At 39.7% G+C, this 15,964-nt stretch overlaps 1 protein-coding gene across 1 annotated transcript in view; it reads left to right on the plus strand.

Moving 5' to 3' along the window:
- The window catches only part of grik4 (glutamate receptor, ionotropic, kainate 4), a 645,415-nt gene that overhangs the window by 550,012 nt on the left and 79,439 nt on the right, over positions 1–15,964 (plus strand). Inside the window, exon 10 of the mRNA XM_060943850.1 lies at positions 10,698–10,805. Coding sequence (XP_060799833.1) covers positions 10,698–10,805 — 108 coding nt within the window. The remainder of the gene's footprint in view (positions 1–10,697; positions 10,806–15,964) is intronic.

Here is a 15,964-nt window from a genome sequence, read left to right on the forward strand (position 1 = left end):
ATTAGGCCCATTTTGGACCATGTGATCCTCAGACAGAATATTACGGCAGTTTTCTAAAAATTAAGCTGTTTTTTTTTTCTATCTTTGATCTGTAATGCCTCAAGAACAGATAAACATATTTTAATTCTGTAAAAAGTATGTTGTTCTGAATTCAGTTCTCAATTCAATGAAAGCAGTTTCAAGCAATTTGGATTGAATTTGAATTTTCACCTGATATGCCGACTGTAATGAGGTTGTTAATGATTTTTGAAGAAAATATTTGTCTCTTCTGAAGCAGAATACTCTGTTGTTGCACAGTAAAAAACAGGACTTGAAACACATTTCAAGATGAGACACACATTTGCAGCAGAGCTTCACATGTGGTTGAAATGTGAGTCTGTCAAAAAGTGTCCTCTCTGGAAAACAGAGAGGGACAGAACACCATGTTCTTACCACAGGGTGGGACAGTGGTGTAGTGGTTAGCACCGTCACCTCACAGCAAGAAGGTTGTGGGTTCGAGCCCAGTGGCCAACAGGGGTCTTTCTGTGTGGAGTTTGCATGTTCTCCTCGTGTCTGTGTGGGTTTCCTCCGGGTGCTCCGATTTCCCCTACAGTCCAAAGACATGCGGTTAGGTTAACATGGTGCAGCCATGGCCTGAAGGTTACGCTGAAGTGCCCTTGAGCGAAGCACCTAACCCCCAACTGCTCCCCAGGTGATGATAAACAACATCAAACACACAGATGATTCACAACATTCCGGGAAATGTCCAATCTCAGTTCCCATTCTCAGTGGAGTCAAGCAAAACTCCTTGTCACCAACGAAGTCAACTAAGCCCCCAGCAACTACAGAGGATCATGCTGACTCATCTGCCCCCAATACAGTTCAGGAAAATGATCAGAGGGTGGATCTATCACCACACACATCCCCGTCACTTCCCAAGGCTAGCAACATGATATCTGAGCTAACGGGTAAGCTGTCAGAACTGTCAGAAAGACAATCAGATAAACAAGCATCACCACAACCTCCTGAGACTGGCAATAGGCAATCACCAACAACAGCAGTGGATGTAACCCCAAGCCCCTCTGTATCTCCTTCACCCCCCAGACTGCATTTTCCTGAGAAAATGGAGAGACTATTGTCTTTAAGCCGAGTGTCTTTGGCAAGCCCAAGAGGACACTCAAATCAAGTACCGTACACAGAGCTGTCTCATGGTCAGGCCTTGTGCACCCCAATATCTGTAATGATATATCCTACTGCTACAGCACCCAAGAAACGGAGGGCACCACTTCCGCCTGTGACTACAGATAAGACTCAAGGACCATGTGCACAGCTACAGTTCACCGGCAGCAGTGATGACCTTCATGTTGGAACGAACTGATATAATCTGGGTCCAGATGGTAGTTTTGAAAATAAGCTGGGACCCACGACGTACTTTTCTATTCCTGTGCTAACAAGAAGGAGAGGTGTTCTTATACATCCTATCAATGGGGTAAACTCATCAAATCTCCTTCCAGTTCCAAAACAACCACAGAACGCTTCTGTGGAAATTACCCCCACATTCACTGTAAAACTAGCTCTTCAGAATGTAAGATCACTTAATAAGTCTTTTTTAAATAATGACTTCATCGGTACACACAAACTGGATTTTATGCTTCTTACTGAAACTTGGCTTGAACAATCAAGCAGCTCTATTACTCTTATTGAAGCAACTCCCCCACTCTTTGATTTTATGAGTGTTGGAAGAGCCAATAAACGGGGAGGAGGAATAGCAAATATATACAAGGCATTTCTTCAGTACAAACAGACAACTCTTGGTGACTTTACATCTTTTGAATACCTAAGTGCAATCCTAAAATGTTCTTCTAACATATTAATGTTGACTATTTACAGACCACCAAGACTTTCTGCACCACTGTTCCTAGAGGAGTTTGGGGAACTGTTGTCAAATATTTGTTTAGAGTTTGACAATCTTATTATTTCTGGGGATTTTAACTTCCATGTTGATAATCTAGATAACACATATGCAAATGAATTTCTTACACTGATTGATGCCTTCAACCTAACACAACATGTACAAGGACCAACACGCTCCCATGGCCACACCCTCGACCTTGTCATCACTAAGGGTCTTAATGTATCTACTAGTGTCATAGACCTGGGTATATCTGATCATTTCTGTGGTTTTTTTTTTTATGTTTCCATTTCCCCTCACTTTCAAAACAAGTCTGTGACTGTAAAAAAGAGGGTAATTACCAATGGCACAGCAGCTCTTTTTGAGCAGGCACTCTCAGAACTCCCATGTCAATCTTCAGGTTGTGCAGATGATCTAATGGAAATTTTTAATTCAAGAATGAATCATATTATGGATGCTATTGCTCCTTTAAAAACCAAAAGAGTCATAGACAAAGGAAAAGCACCCTGGAAACTAAATCCAGCAGTTAAAATGTTAAAGAGGGAATGTAGAAAGTCTGAAAGAAAATGGCGTAAATCTAAACTCCAGATTCATTATCAAATCTACAAAAGGATGTTATGTAAACACAACTTAGAAATTTCTAAAGCAAGACAGTCTTTTTTTGCTGACATTATTAATAGGAATATCAACAATGCCCGTGTGCTATTTTCTACAGTTGAAAAGCTAACAAACCCATCAAGACAAATGCCTTCTGAATTTCTCTCAGTTAATACATGCAACGACGTATGAATATAGCCACACAGGTGCAAACACTTCAAAATCTGGAACCATTGGATAAAGAGAGAGGGGGTCGTAATACAATGTCAACATTTAGTTTAATTGATGTTGAGACTCTGAGAAAAACAGTACAAAGTCTCAGCTCCTCCACATCTGAACTGGACATTTTACCTACAGTCTTTTTCAAATCTGTTCTTCACCTAATATCAGACGAGGTACTTCAGATTATCAACACCTCCTTACGAACTGGCATGTTTCCTTCATCTCTGAAAAAAAGCGGTTGTAAAACCCCTACTGAAAAAGAATTAACCTGGATGTCTCAGTACTCAACAACTACAGGCCCATATCCAATTTGCCATTCGTTGGTAAAATAATTGAAAAAATTGTTTTTAATCAATTAACTGCCTTCCTGACATCAAACGGATGTTTTGATAAGTTTCAGTCAGGTTTTCATGCCAATCATAGCACTGAAACAGCTCTTACTAAAGTCATGAATGATCTACGTCTTAATTCTGATGCTGGTAAAACATCAGTCTTGGTGCTTTTAGACTTAAGTGCTGCATTTGACATGGTAGATCATTTCATACTGTTACATCGACTGGAGCATTGGGTTGGATTTACTGGTATAGTAATCAACTGGTTAAAATCTTACCTACAACAAAGATTTTTTTATGTGGCCATTGGAGGCCACAGTTCATCACCCGTGTCCTTGAGCTGTGGGGTTCCCCAGGGCTCAATCCTGGGACCATTACTATTCAACCTTTATATGCTCCCACTTGGACAAATTATTAAGAATAACTCAATAAACTTCCATAGCTATGCAGATGACACTCAGCTTTACTTAGCTATGTCACCTAATGACTATGCCCCTCTTGAGTCTCTTCATAGAGGCACTGACCAAATTAACAAATGGATGTCTCACAATTTTCTTCAGCTGAACGCAGATAAAACTGAAGTAATTATATTTGGCAAAAAGGAGGAAAGGCTTAGGATTGCCACTGTTCTTGAAACTAAGGGGCTTAAAGCAAAGGATACTGTCAAAAACCTTGGTGCCCTTATTGACAGCGAACTTAACTTCAACAGTCATATGAAAGTGGTAAAAAAGTCTGCATTCTATCACCTAAAAAACATTTCTAAACTCAGGGGTCTCATGTCAAAGCATGATCTAGAAAAACTTATTCATGCTTTCATCTCCAGTAGGGTTGATTACTGCAATAGCCTTTTCACAGGTCTTCCAAAAAAGACCATCAAAGAGCTTCAACTAATCCAAAATGCAGCAGCAAGGGTTCTTACAAGAACAAAAAGGGTAGTCCATATCACTCCAATCTTAAGGTCTCTGCACCGGCTCCCAGTGAGCTATAGAATTGACTTTAAAGCATTACTTCTTCTATTTAAAACATTAAATGGGATGGGACCCAGCTACCTACTGGATATGTTTCAATTATATGCACCAACTAGATCTCTAAGATCACAAGAGAAAAACTTGCTAGTAATACCAGCTGTCAAAACGAAGTGTGGTGAAGCAGCCTTTAGTTACTATGCTGCTAAGCTTTGGAATCAACTTCCAGATGATATTAAAAATGCTCCTACTGTTGTTAGTTTTAAATCCAGGCTCAAGACAAAGCTGTTTTCAGATGCTTTCACTTGATTAATTTTTACCTAAAGTGTAATTAATTTCCTTTAACATAATTTCTTTTAATTTTGATTTTAATGATTTTACTTTAATTCTTTATTTTAATTTCTTTTTAATTTTGGATTTTAATGATTTCACTTTTACTTTAATTCTTTGTTACTGTTCTTATGCTTTTATTTTTTTTTGTGAAGCACATTGAATTGCCTGTGTGTATGAAATGCGCTATACAAATAAACTTGCCTTGCCTTGTAGCATAGCTGCCCACTGCTCTGGGTATATGTGTGTGTGCTCATTGCTCACTTGTGTGTGTTCACTGCTTCAGATGGGTTAACTGCAGAGGAGGAATTTCACTGTGTTTTAAGTCTGTGTTTGAGTGTACATGTGATAAATATTTCTTGTCTCTTGTTAAAACCACAAGGATCGTCACCACTTGAGTTGTTATTTCAGTTACTGCCATGTTCAAACATTGCTGCACAGTAGTTGAAATTTGTTCTTCAAATCACAAACATTTCAACAGTTTGTCACTTTGTACAGTGGTGCTTGAAGGTTTGTGAACCCTTTAGAATTTTCTATATTTCTGCATAAATATGACCTAAAACAACATCAGCTTTTCACACAAGTCCTAAAAGTAGATAAAGAGAACCCAGTTAAACAAATGAGACAAAAATATTGTACTTGGTCATTTATTTATTCAGGAAAATGATCCAATATTACATATCTGTGAGTGGCAAAAGTATGTGAACCTTTGCTTTCAGTATCTGGTGTGACCCCCTTGTGCAGCAATAACTGCAACTAAACGTTTCCGGTAATTGTTGATCAGTCCTGCACACTGGCTTGGAGGAATTTTAGCCCGTTCCTCCGTACAGAACAGCTTCAACTCTGGGATGTTGGTGGGTTACCTCACATGAACTGCTCGCTTCAGGTCCTTCCACAACATTTCCATTGGATTAAGGTCAGGACTTTGACTTGGCCATTCCAAAACATTAACTTTATTCTTCTTTAACCATTCTTTGGTAGAACAACTTGTGTGCTTAGGGTCGTTGTCTTGCTGCATGACCCACCTTCTCTTGAGATTCAGTTCATGGACAGATGTCCTGACATTTTCCTTTAGAATTCGCTGGTATAATTCAGAATTCATTGTTCCATCAATGATGGCAAGCCGTCCTGGCCCAGATGCAGCAAAACAGGCCCAAACCATGATACTACCACCACCATGTTTCACAGATGGGATAAGGTTCTTCTGCTGGAATGCAGTGTTTTCCTTTCTCCAAACATAACGCTTCTCATTTAAACCAAAAAGTTCTATTTTGGTCTCATCCGTCCACAAAACATTTTTCCAATAGCCTTCTGGCTTGTCCACGTGATCTTTAGCAAACTGCAGATGAGCAGCAATGTTGTTTTTGGAGAGCAGTGGCTTTCTTCTTGCAACCCTTCCATGCACACCATTGTTGTTCAGTGTTCTCCTGATGGTGGACTCATGAACATTAATATTAGCCAATGTGAGAGAGGCCTTCAGTCGCTTAGAAGTTACCCTGGGGTCCTTTGTGACCTCGCCAACTATTACACGCCTTGCTCTTGGAGTGATCTTTGTTGGTCGACCACTCCTGGGGAGGGTAACAATGGTCTTGAATTTCCTCCATTTGTACACAATCTGTCTGACTGTGGATTGGTGGAGTCCAAACTCTTTAGAGATTGTTTTGTAACCTTTTCCAGCCTGATGAGCATCAACAACGCTTTTTCTGAGCTCCTCAGAAATCTCCTTTGTTCGTGCCATGATACACTTCCACAAACATGTGTTGTGAAGATCAGACTTTGATAGATCCCTGTTCTTTAAATAAAACAGGGTGCCCACTCACACCTGATTGTCATCCCACTGATTTGAAAACACCTAACTCTAATTTCACCTTCAAATTATCTGCTAATCCTAGAGGTTCACATACTTTTGCCACTCACAGATATGTAATATTGGATCATTTTCCTGAATAAATAAATGACCAAGTGTAATATTTTTGTCTCATTTGTTTAACTGGGTTCTCTTTATCTACTTTTAGGACTTGTGTGAAAATCTGATGACGTTTTAGATCATATTTATGCAGAAATATAGAAAATTCTAAAGGGTTCACAAACTTTCAAGCACCACTGTATACCTTACTCTTGTGGACTATAAGAAAGGTGGTCAATTTTCGAAACACACTATATGCCGTCTTCTCAAACAAGTCACACGCCCAGTATATGACTTGTAGCTCTGAAATTCTGCACAGTTCATTTCCATCTCAAAAGGAAGATTTTGGCAGCAGAGAAACACAAAAATCTGAGACTTGATTTCTTTTTGGACTACAACCCTGATTCCAAAAAAGTTGGGACAAAGTACAAATTGTAAATAAAAATGGAATGCAATAATTTACAAATCTCAAAAACTGATATTGTATTCACAATAAAACATAGGCAACATATCAAATGTCGAAAGTGAGACATTTTGAAATTTCATGCCAAATATTGGCTCATTTGAAATTTCATGACAGCAACACATCTCAAAAAAGTTGGGACAGGGGCAATAAGAGGCTGGAAAAGTTAAAGGTACTAAAAAGGAACAGCTGGAGGACCAAATTGCAACTCATTAGGTCAATTGGCAATAGGTCATTAACATGACTGGGGATAAAAAGAGCATCTTGGAGTGGCAGCGGCTCTCAGAAGTAAAGATGGGAAGAGGATCACCAATCCCCCTAATTCTGCACCGACAAATAGTGGAGCAATATCAGAAAGGAGTTCGACAGTGTAAAATTGCAAAGAGTTTGAACATATCATCATCTACAGTGCATAATATCATCAAAAGATTCAGAGAATCTGGAAGAATCTCTGTGCGTAAGGGTCAAGGCTGGAAAACCATACTGGGTGCCCGTGATCTTCGGGCCCTTAGACGGCACTGCATCACATACAAGCATGCTTCTGTATTGGAAATCACAAAATGGGCTCAGGAATATTTCCAGAGAACATTATCTGTGAACACAATTCACCGTGCCATCCGCCGTTGCCAGCTAAAACTCTATAGTTCAAAGAAGAAGCTGTATCTAAACATGACCCAGAAGCGCAAACGTCTTCTCTGGGCCAAGGCTCATTTAAAATGGACTGTGGCAAAGTGGAAAACTGTTCTGTGGTCAGACGAATCAAAATTTTAAGTTCTTTATGGAAATCAGGGATGCCGTGTCATTCGGACTAAAGAGGAGAAGGACGACCCAAGTTGTTATCAGCGCTCAGTTCAGAAGCCTGCATCTCTGATGGTATGGGGTTGCATTAGTGCATGTGGCATGGGCAGCTTACACATCTGGAAAGACACCATCAATGCTGAAAGGTATATCCAGGTTCTAGAGCAACATATGCTCCCATCCAGACGACATCTCTTTCAGGGAAGACCTTGCATTTTCCAACATGACAATGCCAAACCACATACTGAATCAATTACAGCATCATGGCTGCGTAGAAGAAGGGTCCGGGTACTGAACTGGCCAGCCTGCAGTCCAGATCTTTCATCCATAGAAAACATTTGGCTCATCATAAAGCGGAAGATACGACAAAAAAGACCTAAGACAGTTGAGCAACTAGAATCCTACATTAGATAAGAATGGGTTAACATTCCTATCCCTAAACTTGAGCAACTTGTCTCCTCAGTCCCCAGACGTTTACAGTAGGGATCGACCGATATGTTTTTTTTCAGGGCCGATACCGATTATTATGGAATTGGGATGCCGATAACCGATATGTGCAACCGATAAATGTAAACATTATAATTCACATGAAATTAAACATAGCACACACTGACACAGACCTTCATATCCATGAAATGTATGTTTAATTGTAAAATTGAACATGAAATTTTGTTCAGGGAGATGCCAGCAGCATTTGTACAATAAAGTCAAACATGAGTTAGAATAAAATGAGAAATAAAATAATAAAATAAATATTCACCAATAAAAAAATAAATCACTCCCTACTATATTACAGCTCACCTTTTTCAGTGGAAAATAAATGAAAATACACTCTGGATTCTTTTACACTAAGAACTAAGACAGACTTACCAACTTCAAGTAGTTTTTAAATAACAAATCAAGTGTAGGGAGCTGCCTGCAGCATTTTTTAAAAAGTAAAATCAAACATAAAGTAGGCTATCACTCCCTATTATGTAACAACTTAACCATCTACATTCTAATGCTTTTAATGCCCAAGCCTAATATTCCCAATTTAGGAGGATTATATTGTAGTGAAGGAAGCATTACATGTAGTTTCAGTGAGGCTAGTTGGTTGTAGGCTAATTCAAGTGCTTCCTTCCGTAAGCTAAGTTTGCCTGGCTACACAGATGCAAATGGACAATTTTAACGAGTAGTAGATGAAGAATGTAAACATATAATGATGTTGTGCTTTTGCAACTTGTGTGTTTGTGACTTATTGCGGCAAAAGCAGCGTGTCCTTACCTTGAAGTGGGATCTGCTTCTGCCCGAGTGCCCATACGGCCGCCTTGAAACAGTTCACAGCGTTTAGCTACACGTGTTGATTGGCTGTATCCCTTGTGCCGCTTCTGCCCGAGTGCCCGTACGGCCGCCTTGAAACAGTTCACAGCATTTAGCTACGCGTGTTGATTGGCTATATCTCTTGTGCCAAACAAATCAGATGTTGTGGTGGGCAGGTCCGTGTTCTTGAACTCAGAGAGGCGAGTGCAGGAAAGGATGTGCAGTGACAGTCGCATTAGGAACGAAATGGCTGCAAAAAGGCATGTTATCGGCATATCGGTGGAAATTATGGCCGATACCGATAACCCTAAAAATGCAGAATATCGGCCCGATATATCGGCCAGGCCGATTATCGGTTGACCCCTAGTTTACAGACTGCTGTGAAGAGAAAAGGGGATGTCTCACAGTGGTAAACATGGCCTTGTCCCAACTTTGAGATGTGTTGTTGTCATGAAATTTAAAATCACCTAATTTTTCTCTTTAAATGATACATTTTCTCAGTTTAAACATTTGATATGTCATCTACGTTCTATTCTGAATAAAATATGGAATTTTGAAACTTCCACATCATTGCATTCCGTTTTTATTTACAATTTGTACTTTGTCCCAACTTTTTTGGAATCGGGGTTATGGACCCAAAAAAGTCGACCCTGATTGTGAACCAGCCCATGTATGAGCCCATGCAGCATCATGTTTCATCTTCTGTGAAATTTCTGTTTGGAGAATACACTGGAGACTGATTTGTCAGAGAAGAAAAATTGAGCAGCTCCTCCATAAAAGACATCGAGCATGAGGCCTGCTGAACCGTGCTGTTCTGCAATTACACCGAAAAGTAAAAAAATAATGGATGATTTAGGAGCACAATGTGCTGATTTTTTTTTTCTTTTTTCCCCCACATGTAAAATTGCGGCGGCACGGTGGTGTAGTGGTTAGCGCTGTCGCCTCACAGCAAGAAGGTCCTGGGTTCGAGCCCCGGGGCCGGCGAGGGCCTTTCTGTGTGGAGTTTGCATGTTCTCCGGGTGCTCCGGTTTCCCCCACAGTCCAAAGACATGCAGGTTAGGTTAACGGGTGACTCTAAATTGACCGTAGGTGTGAATGTGAGTGTGAATGGTTGTCTGTGTCTATGTGTCATCCCTGTGATGACCTGGCGACTTGTCCAGGGTGTACCCCGCCTTTCGCCCGTAGTCAGCTGGGATAGGCTCCAGCTTGCCTGCGACCCTGTAGAACAGGATAAAGCGGCTAGAGATAATGAGATGAGATGAGATGTAAAATTGCTGTGTGTGAAAAGGCCAAGCTCCTAGGAGTCTAAGTGGTCGAGCTGCAATGATCATTTCAGCTCTATTCAGTTTTATTTGTATCACTCTCTTAATAATAACCAATTGCTCAGAGCAGTTTTGCAGAAATCGGGATTTAGATCGAGCTCTCTAATAAGCAAGTCACAAGCACAGTGGGAGAAAAAAAAATGAGCAAGAAACTTTGAGAGGATCTAGACTCAAAGGGGAACCTGTCCTCTTCTCAGTGATACAAATAGTGAGATTCTGATCATTAGAGTTGTACAGAGGTAAGGCCAACAGTGCTGTCAATAACCAGCTTTATATACAGGGACTTGGGATGTCATTTGAGTTCATGTTTTGATCATTTTGACTTATTGTTTTGCTTTGAAATGAGTTATTTTTCCCACTGAGTGCGTGCTTTGATATGGACGCTTTCAAGATGCTCCAGTCTGTTGTCTGTCTCTGTGCAGAAACCTGCTGTGTGCCTCTGAGACGGTCTTAATGACAGGTCTTTTGTCATGTTTAATTTTGTATGAATGCTCTGTTAGATACTGCTCAGATGAGCTTATGTAACTCTCTCTCTCTCCCTCTCTCTGTATTTCTGTGTGTGCATGTTGAAGATCGGTCAGTGGCATTCAGATCAGGGCCTGTCCATGGAGAAAAAGCTTCCCTCACTTAACGTTACAGACACACTCTTCAACACCACACTGATCATCACAACCATCCTGGTAAGTACACCTGCTTTCACCTACCATGACATAACCAGCATCCATATCAACCCGTGGCAAATATAAGACTGAGGTTTCCTTCACTGACATAATTCACATCATTCGTCAACATTAACAAACAATGGCTTTCACCATTAAAGGAGAACTGAAGTCATTTTTAAACTTTCTTTATTTCTTAATTAACGTTATTCAATTACGTTTTCAGTTTTAGTAACCTTATATCGTGACTCGTATTGGCAACTCATTACAATTAAATATTATACTTATAAGCCGTGTTGAATTTAGTTCGTTTGGTCCACAGCAGGCGTCACTTATCCGCGCGATCTTCACGAGACTTGTGCGAGACTTCGAAACGTCAAGTATCAGCCAGGTGTCAGTGCCACTATTTTGAAAACTGCTTTCCAAATGAAATATTGCACAAAAACGAGTTTAAATGACTACTACTGCCTACTTTTTTCAAACTTTCCTGATTGCTGTCGAAACAAACAAAACTTCCGGCTTGATTACGTCAGCATTCGAAAGAAGGCGCGTGCGTCTTTTGACAACGTTGGCAGATGTTGGTCACTTTGATTTCCGCTGTACATTTTACTTCCGTCCTACGATGTCTCGCACAGGTCGCAACGAATCTCGTTTACGGCCATCGCTTTGACATATGGACTGATATATTACAGAGCATATTTCAAACACTCATAACTTGCTATAGCAGCGACAAAATAGCGATCAAAAATGCATTCCGATATTTAATAAAATGAGTGAAATAGAATTTTGAGGATAAATTTGCCTTCAGTTGTCTTTGAAAGGTGCATTAAAGTAAGTAAGATTAGTCTTTTTTTTTTCCCCTCAAGATTAGGTCTCTGATAGTTCGGTGGGGTTGACATTTGAACGATTCCCACCCATGATCACGAAACTCTGACCCCAGGATCTACAGTCACCCATAGATTAGTGTCTATAAAATGACTGACAGGAAGTGTATCCAAACACAAACAAGCAATCTGGACTGGTTTTCCAAATGGGTTTATTCAGCGACTTAAAGCAAGACGGCCTTTCGATTTCATAAAATTGGTGAAATTTAGTTCCCTCTGATATTTGGTCACTGTGACGAATGTTTATTTCTGTAATATCTCAAAAACACCAGGTTATTCTTTGTTTCACGCAGTCAAGCAGACAGAGGAAGTCTGTGTGTATGCGCATGCGCAGGTTTACCTTTTGAGCACGCACTGACAGTTCCATCATTCTGTCGCTAAACGAACAGCTGATCACACCGAGGTGCTCGCTGAGCGCTGATATTTATTAGTTTGGTCCTGCGTTTCCTTTCCTTCGTATATAAAATAACGTCTTTTCTTCTCGCTTTCTGTTACTGTAGTTGGTCTTTCATGTTTCATTCGCACACTCACGTCCTCCATTTTTCTCTCCTGTTTCAAATTTGTATCCCACAATGCCTTGCGTGAACGGGGAAAGCCCACCATGTGATGCATGATGTCATATCTTGTATTGGGTCATGGTGAAAAAGTAGCAGAGAATTTAGGGCCACATGGTTCTAAATTCATTAATTGTTCTATTTAAAAAAAAAAACATAAAATTGGAAGTCTGTGATTCAAATTCAGCTTTCAGTCCACTAAACAAAAATAATTGTGTGTCAGGGACAATTCTTTTTATGACCTACACTTGAAAAATCTGAAAGGCAATCTAGCTTTAATATACCTTTTACTGAGACCATGGCTTCAGGCTTTGTTTTTTCATTATGCTCTACATATCTCCTTAAAGACTAGGCCTTTCTTGGAGACCAATTTTGTACCAAATCATGATTACAATCACCTGTTGACATCACCTGTTTCAAATCCCATCATTATTTCATAGTTTTACCTCATTACTAACCTCATAAATTGCCCCCATCCCAACTTTTTTTGGAATGTGTTGCAGGCCTAAAACACAGGAATGGATGTATATCAGCAAATGAAATGAAGTTGACCAACAAAACATGACATATCTTGGGTTCATCCTGTCTGCAATGAAATACAAGTCAAAGCCCATTTACAGTGGTGCTTGAAAGTTTGTGAACCCTTTAGAATTTTCTATATTTCTGCATAAATATGACCTAAAACATCATCAGATGTTCACACAAGTCCTAAAAGTAGATAAAGAGAACCCAGTTAAACAATTGAGACAAAAATATTATACTTGGTCATTTATTTATTGAGGAAAATGATCCAATATTACATATCTGTGAGTGGCAAAAGTATGTGAACCTCTAGGATTAGCAGTTAATTTGAAGGTGAAATTACAGTCAGGTGTTTTCAATCAATGGGATGACAATCAGGTGTGAGTGGCCACCCTGTTTTATTTAAAGAACAGGGATCTATCAAAGTCTGATCTTCACAACACGTTTGTGGAAGTGTATCATGGCACGAACAAAGGAGATTTCTGAGGACCTCAGAAAAAGCGTTGTTGATGCTCATCAGGCTAGAAAAGGTGACAAAACCATCTCTAAAGAGTTTGGACTCCACCAATCCACAGTCAGACAGATTGTGTACAAATGGAGGAAATTCAAGACCATTGTTACCCTCCCCAGGAGTGGTCGACCAACAAAGATCACTCCAAGAGCAAGGCTTGCAATAGTCGGCGAGGTCACAAAGGACCCCAGGCTAACTTCTAAGCAACTGAAGGCCTCTCTCACATTGGCTAATGGTAATGTTCATGAGTTCACCATCAGGAGAACACTGAACAACAATGGTGTGCATGGCAGGGTTGCAAGGAGAAAGCCACTGCTCTCCAAAAAGAACATTGCTGCTCGTCTGCAGTTTGCTACAGATCACGTGGACAAAGCAAAAGGCTATTGGAAAAATGTTTTGTGGACAGATGAGACCAAAATAGAACTTTTTTGGTTTAAATGAGAAGCTTTATGTTTGGAGAAAGGAAAACACTGCATTCCAGCATAAGAACCTTATCCCATCTGTGAAACATGGTGGTGGTAGTATCATGGTTTGGGCCTGTTTTGTTGCATCTTGGCCAGGACGGCTTGCCATCATTGTTGGAGCAATGAATTCTGAATTATACCAGCGAATTCTAAAGGAAAATGTCAGGACATCTGTCCATGAACTGAATCTCAAGAGAAGGTGGGTCATGCAGCAAGACAACGACCCTAAGCACACAAGTTGTTCTGCCAATAGTTAAAGAAGAATAAAGTTAATGTTTTGGAATGGCCAAGTCAAAGTCCTGACCTTAATCCAATGGAAATGCTGTGGAAGGACCTGAAGTGAGCAGTTCATGTGAGGAAACCCACCAACATCCCAGAGTTGAAGCTGTTCTGTACGGAGGAACGGGCTAAAATTCCTCCAAGCCGGTGTGCAGGACTGATCAACAGTTACCGGAAACGTTTAGTTGCAGTTATTGCTGCACAAGGGGGTCACACCAGATACTGAAAGCAAAGGTTCACATACTTTTGCCACTCACAGATATGCAATATTGGATCATTTTCCTCAATAAATAAATGACCAAGTATAATATTTTTGTCTCATTTGTTTAACTGGGTTCTCTTTATCTACTTTTAGGACTTGTGTGAAAATCTGATGATGTTTTAGGTCATATTTATGCAGAAATATAGAAAATTCTAAAGAGTTCACAAACTTTCAAGCACCACTGTACGAGCCTCATCCAGAGTGGCATATGAGTGCAAAAGTCAGGTACATGAAGTGTTGAACTTCTAGACAGGAAAGTTCTTGTTCCAAATGAATAAGTAACAGAATAATACTTTGTGTAATAGTCTGTTGAAGTAACAGTCAGCATACAGCCAAGGAAAACAATCCAACCATGCAAATGAGCTACAAAGTACAACTAAACTATTGTTGTACTTTGTCAACGAAATAAAATCTATTTTATTTATAGTCTCTTAGAACTAGTAATAGGAGAAATAATGATCTCATCTTTTGAAATCAAATCTACACATCTCTTTTTTTTTTTTTTTTTTTTGCTCCTGCACATCATCAGCTGTCACCTTGATATCGCTATGCTAAGAGTATAGCTAGCTGGCAAATAGCTTTCAAAAAGAAATGGGTAGAAACGGCATGATCCTGATTGGTTAATTCTGTTACTCACCATAGCAGCTGGGAGCCAATAAAATGTGATTAAACAGATTAAAGGACATGTTCATTTGATGCCTTGGGCAGTTAAATATCGAGGAATAATAATGACTTTGTTGACCTTTAGGAATATCATTATAGTGCAGTTAATGTTCTGAATGTTCTTAATCAGCCTGAGACTGATTAGATCAGAGGGGTTCAGATTGATAGACACCCCACACCACAGGATAACCATTTTTCCTCTAGTGTGGCCCACATGTTAGGAAATGAACCAAACAATTCATGAATGTGTTAATTATTTAAGTGATATTATTAATATGTCTAATACATGGTACATTATGGTATGTAAATGTCAAGTAATGCAGTAAGTAGGCGTATCAGACGCTCGCTGGCCGTGCTGTGAAAATTCTGCATGCAGACGCTCATCGAAGTTTCCAAATCTGTCTTTGCTTAACTCTTGAGTATTTTCTATCATTAAAAAGCTTATAATCTCTGCTTTCCAAATAAATGTATCTCATTAAGATCTGTTCAGTGCTTTGGGAGTAACGGCAGGCTGAAGTCGGTACAACAGAGTTCACTCTCTGCTCGCAGGACATCGGGAAACTGCCGGTGCTTTTCTTTTTGAGTCACGGGAAAGCGGTCAGGCTCTCTCTCTGTCTCTCTTCTGATCGGTTTCCAACTGGATTACTCGCCAATATCAATCAGATAACTTTTACAGGGATGTTCTCTCACTCTCACTGTTTCTGATGAAGGATTCAGCAAAATTTTCCATCTGCTAGTTTTGATGTTGTGATTCAGGGGAGACTTTGAAGTGAGTTTTCATAGCTTTACCTACTTATTTTTTCAACTCAAACTGATTCATGGAAATAAATAACTATTTTAGAATATACCTGGAGCTGTTTTGATGAAAAATATTAAGATCTTAGTGGTCGGAATGAGATTTAAAAAAAAAAACAGAAGTCAGAAACGCGAGTGTCAGTTTCAATTCAGTTAATGTGAATTGTTTATTGGATGTGGCTTACAGTTTTTTTGAGGTTCGCCTTGAAAACTGTGAATATTATCATTTATATTCTTTCATATAAA

The sequence above is a fragment of the Neoarius graeffei genome, chromosome 17 (assembly GCF_027579695.1).
Source record: "Neoarius graeffei isolate fNeoGra1 chromosome 17, fNeoGra1.pri, whole genome shotgun sequence".
NCBI lineage: Eukaryota > Metazoa > Chordata > Actinopteri > Siluriformes > Ariidae > Neoarius > Neoarius graeffei.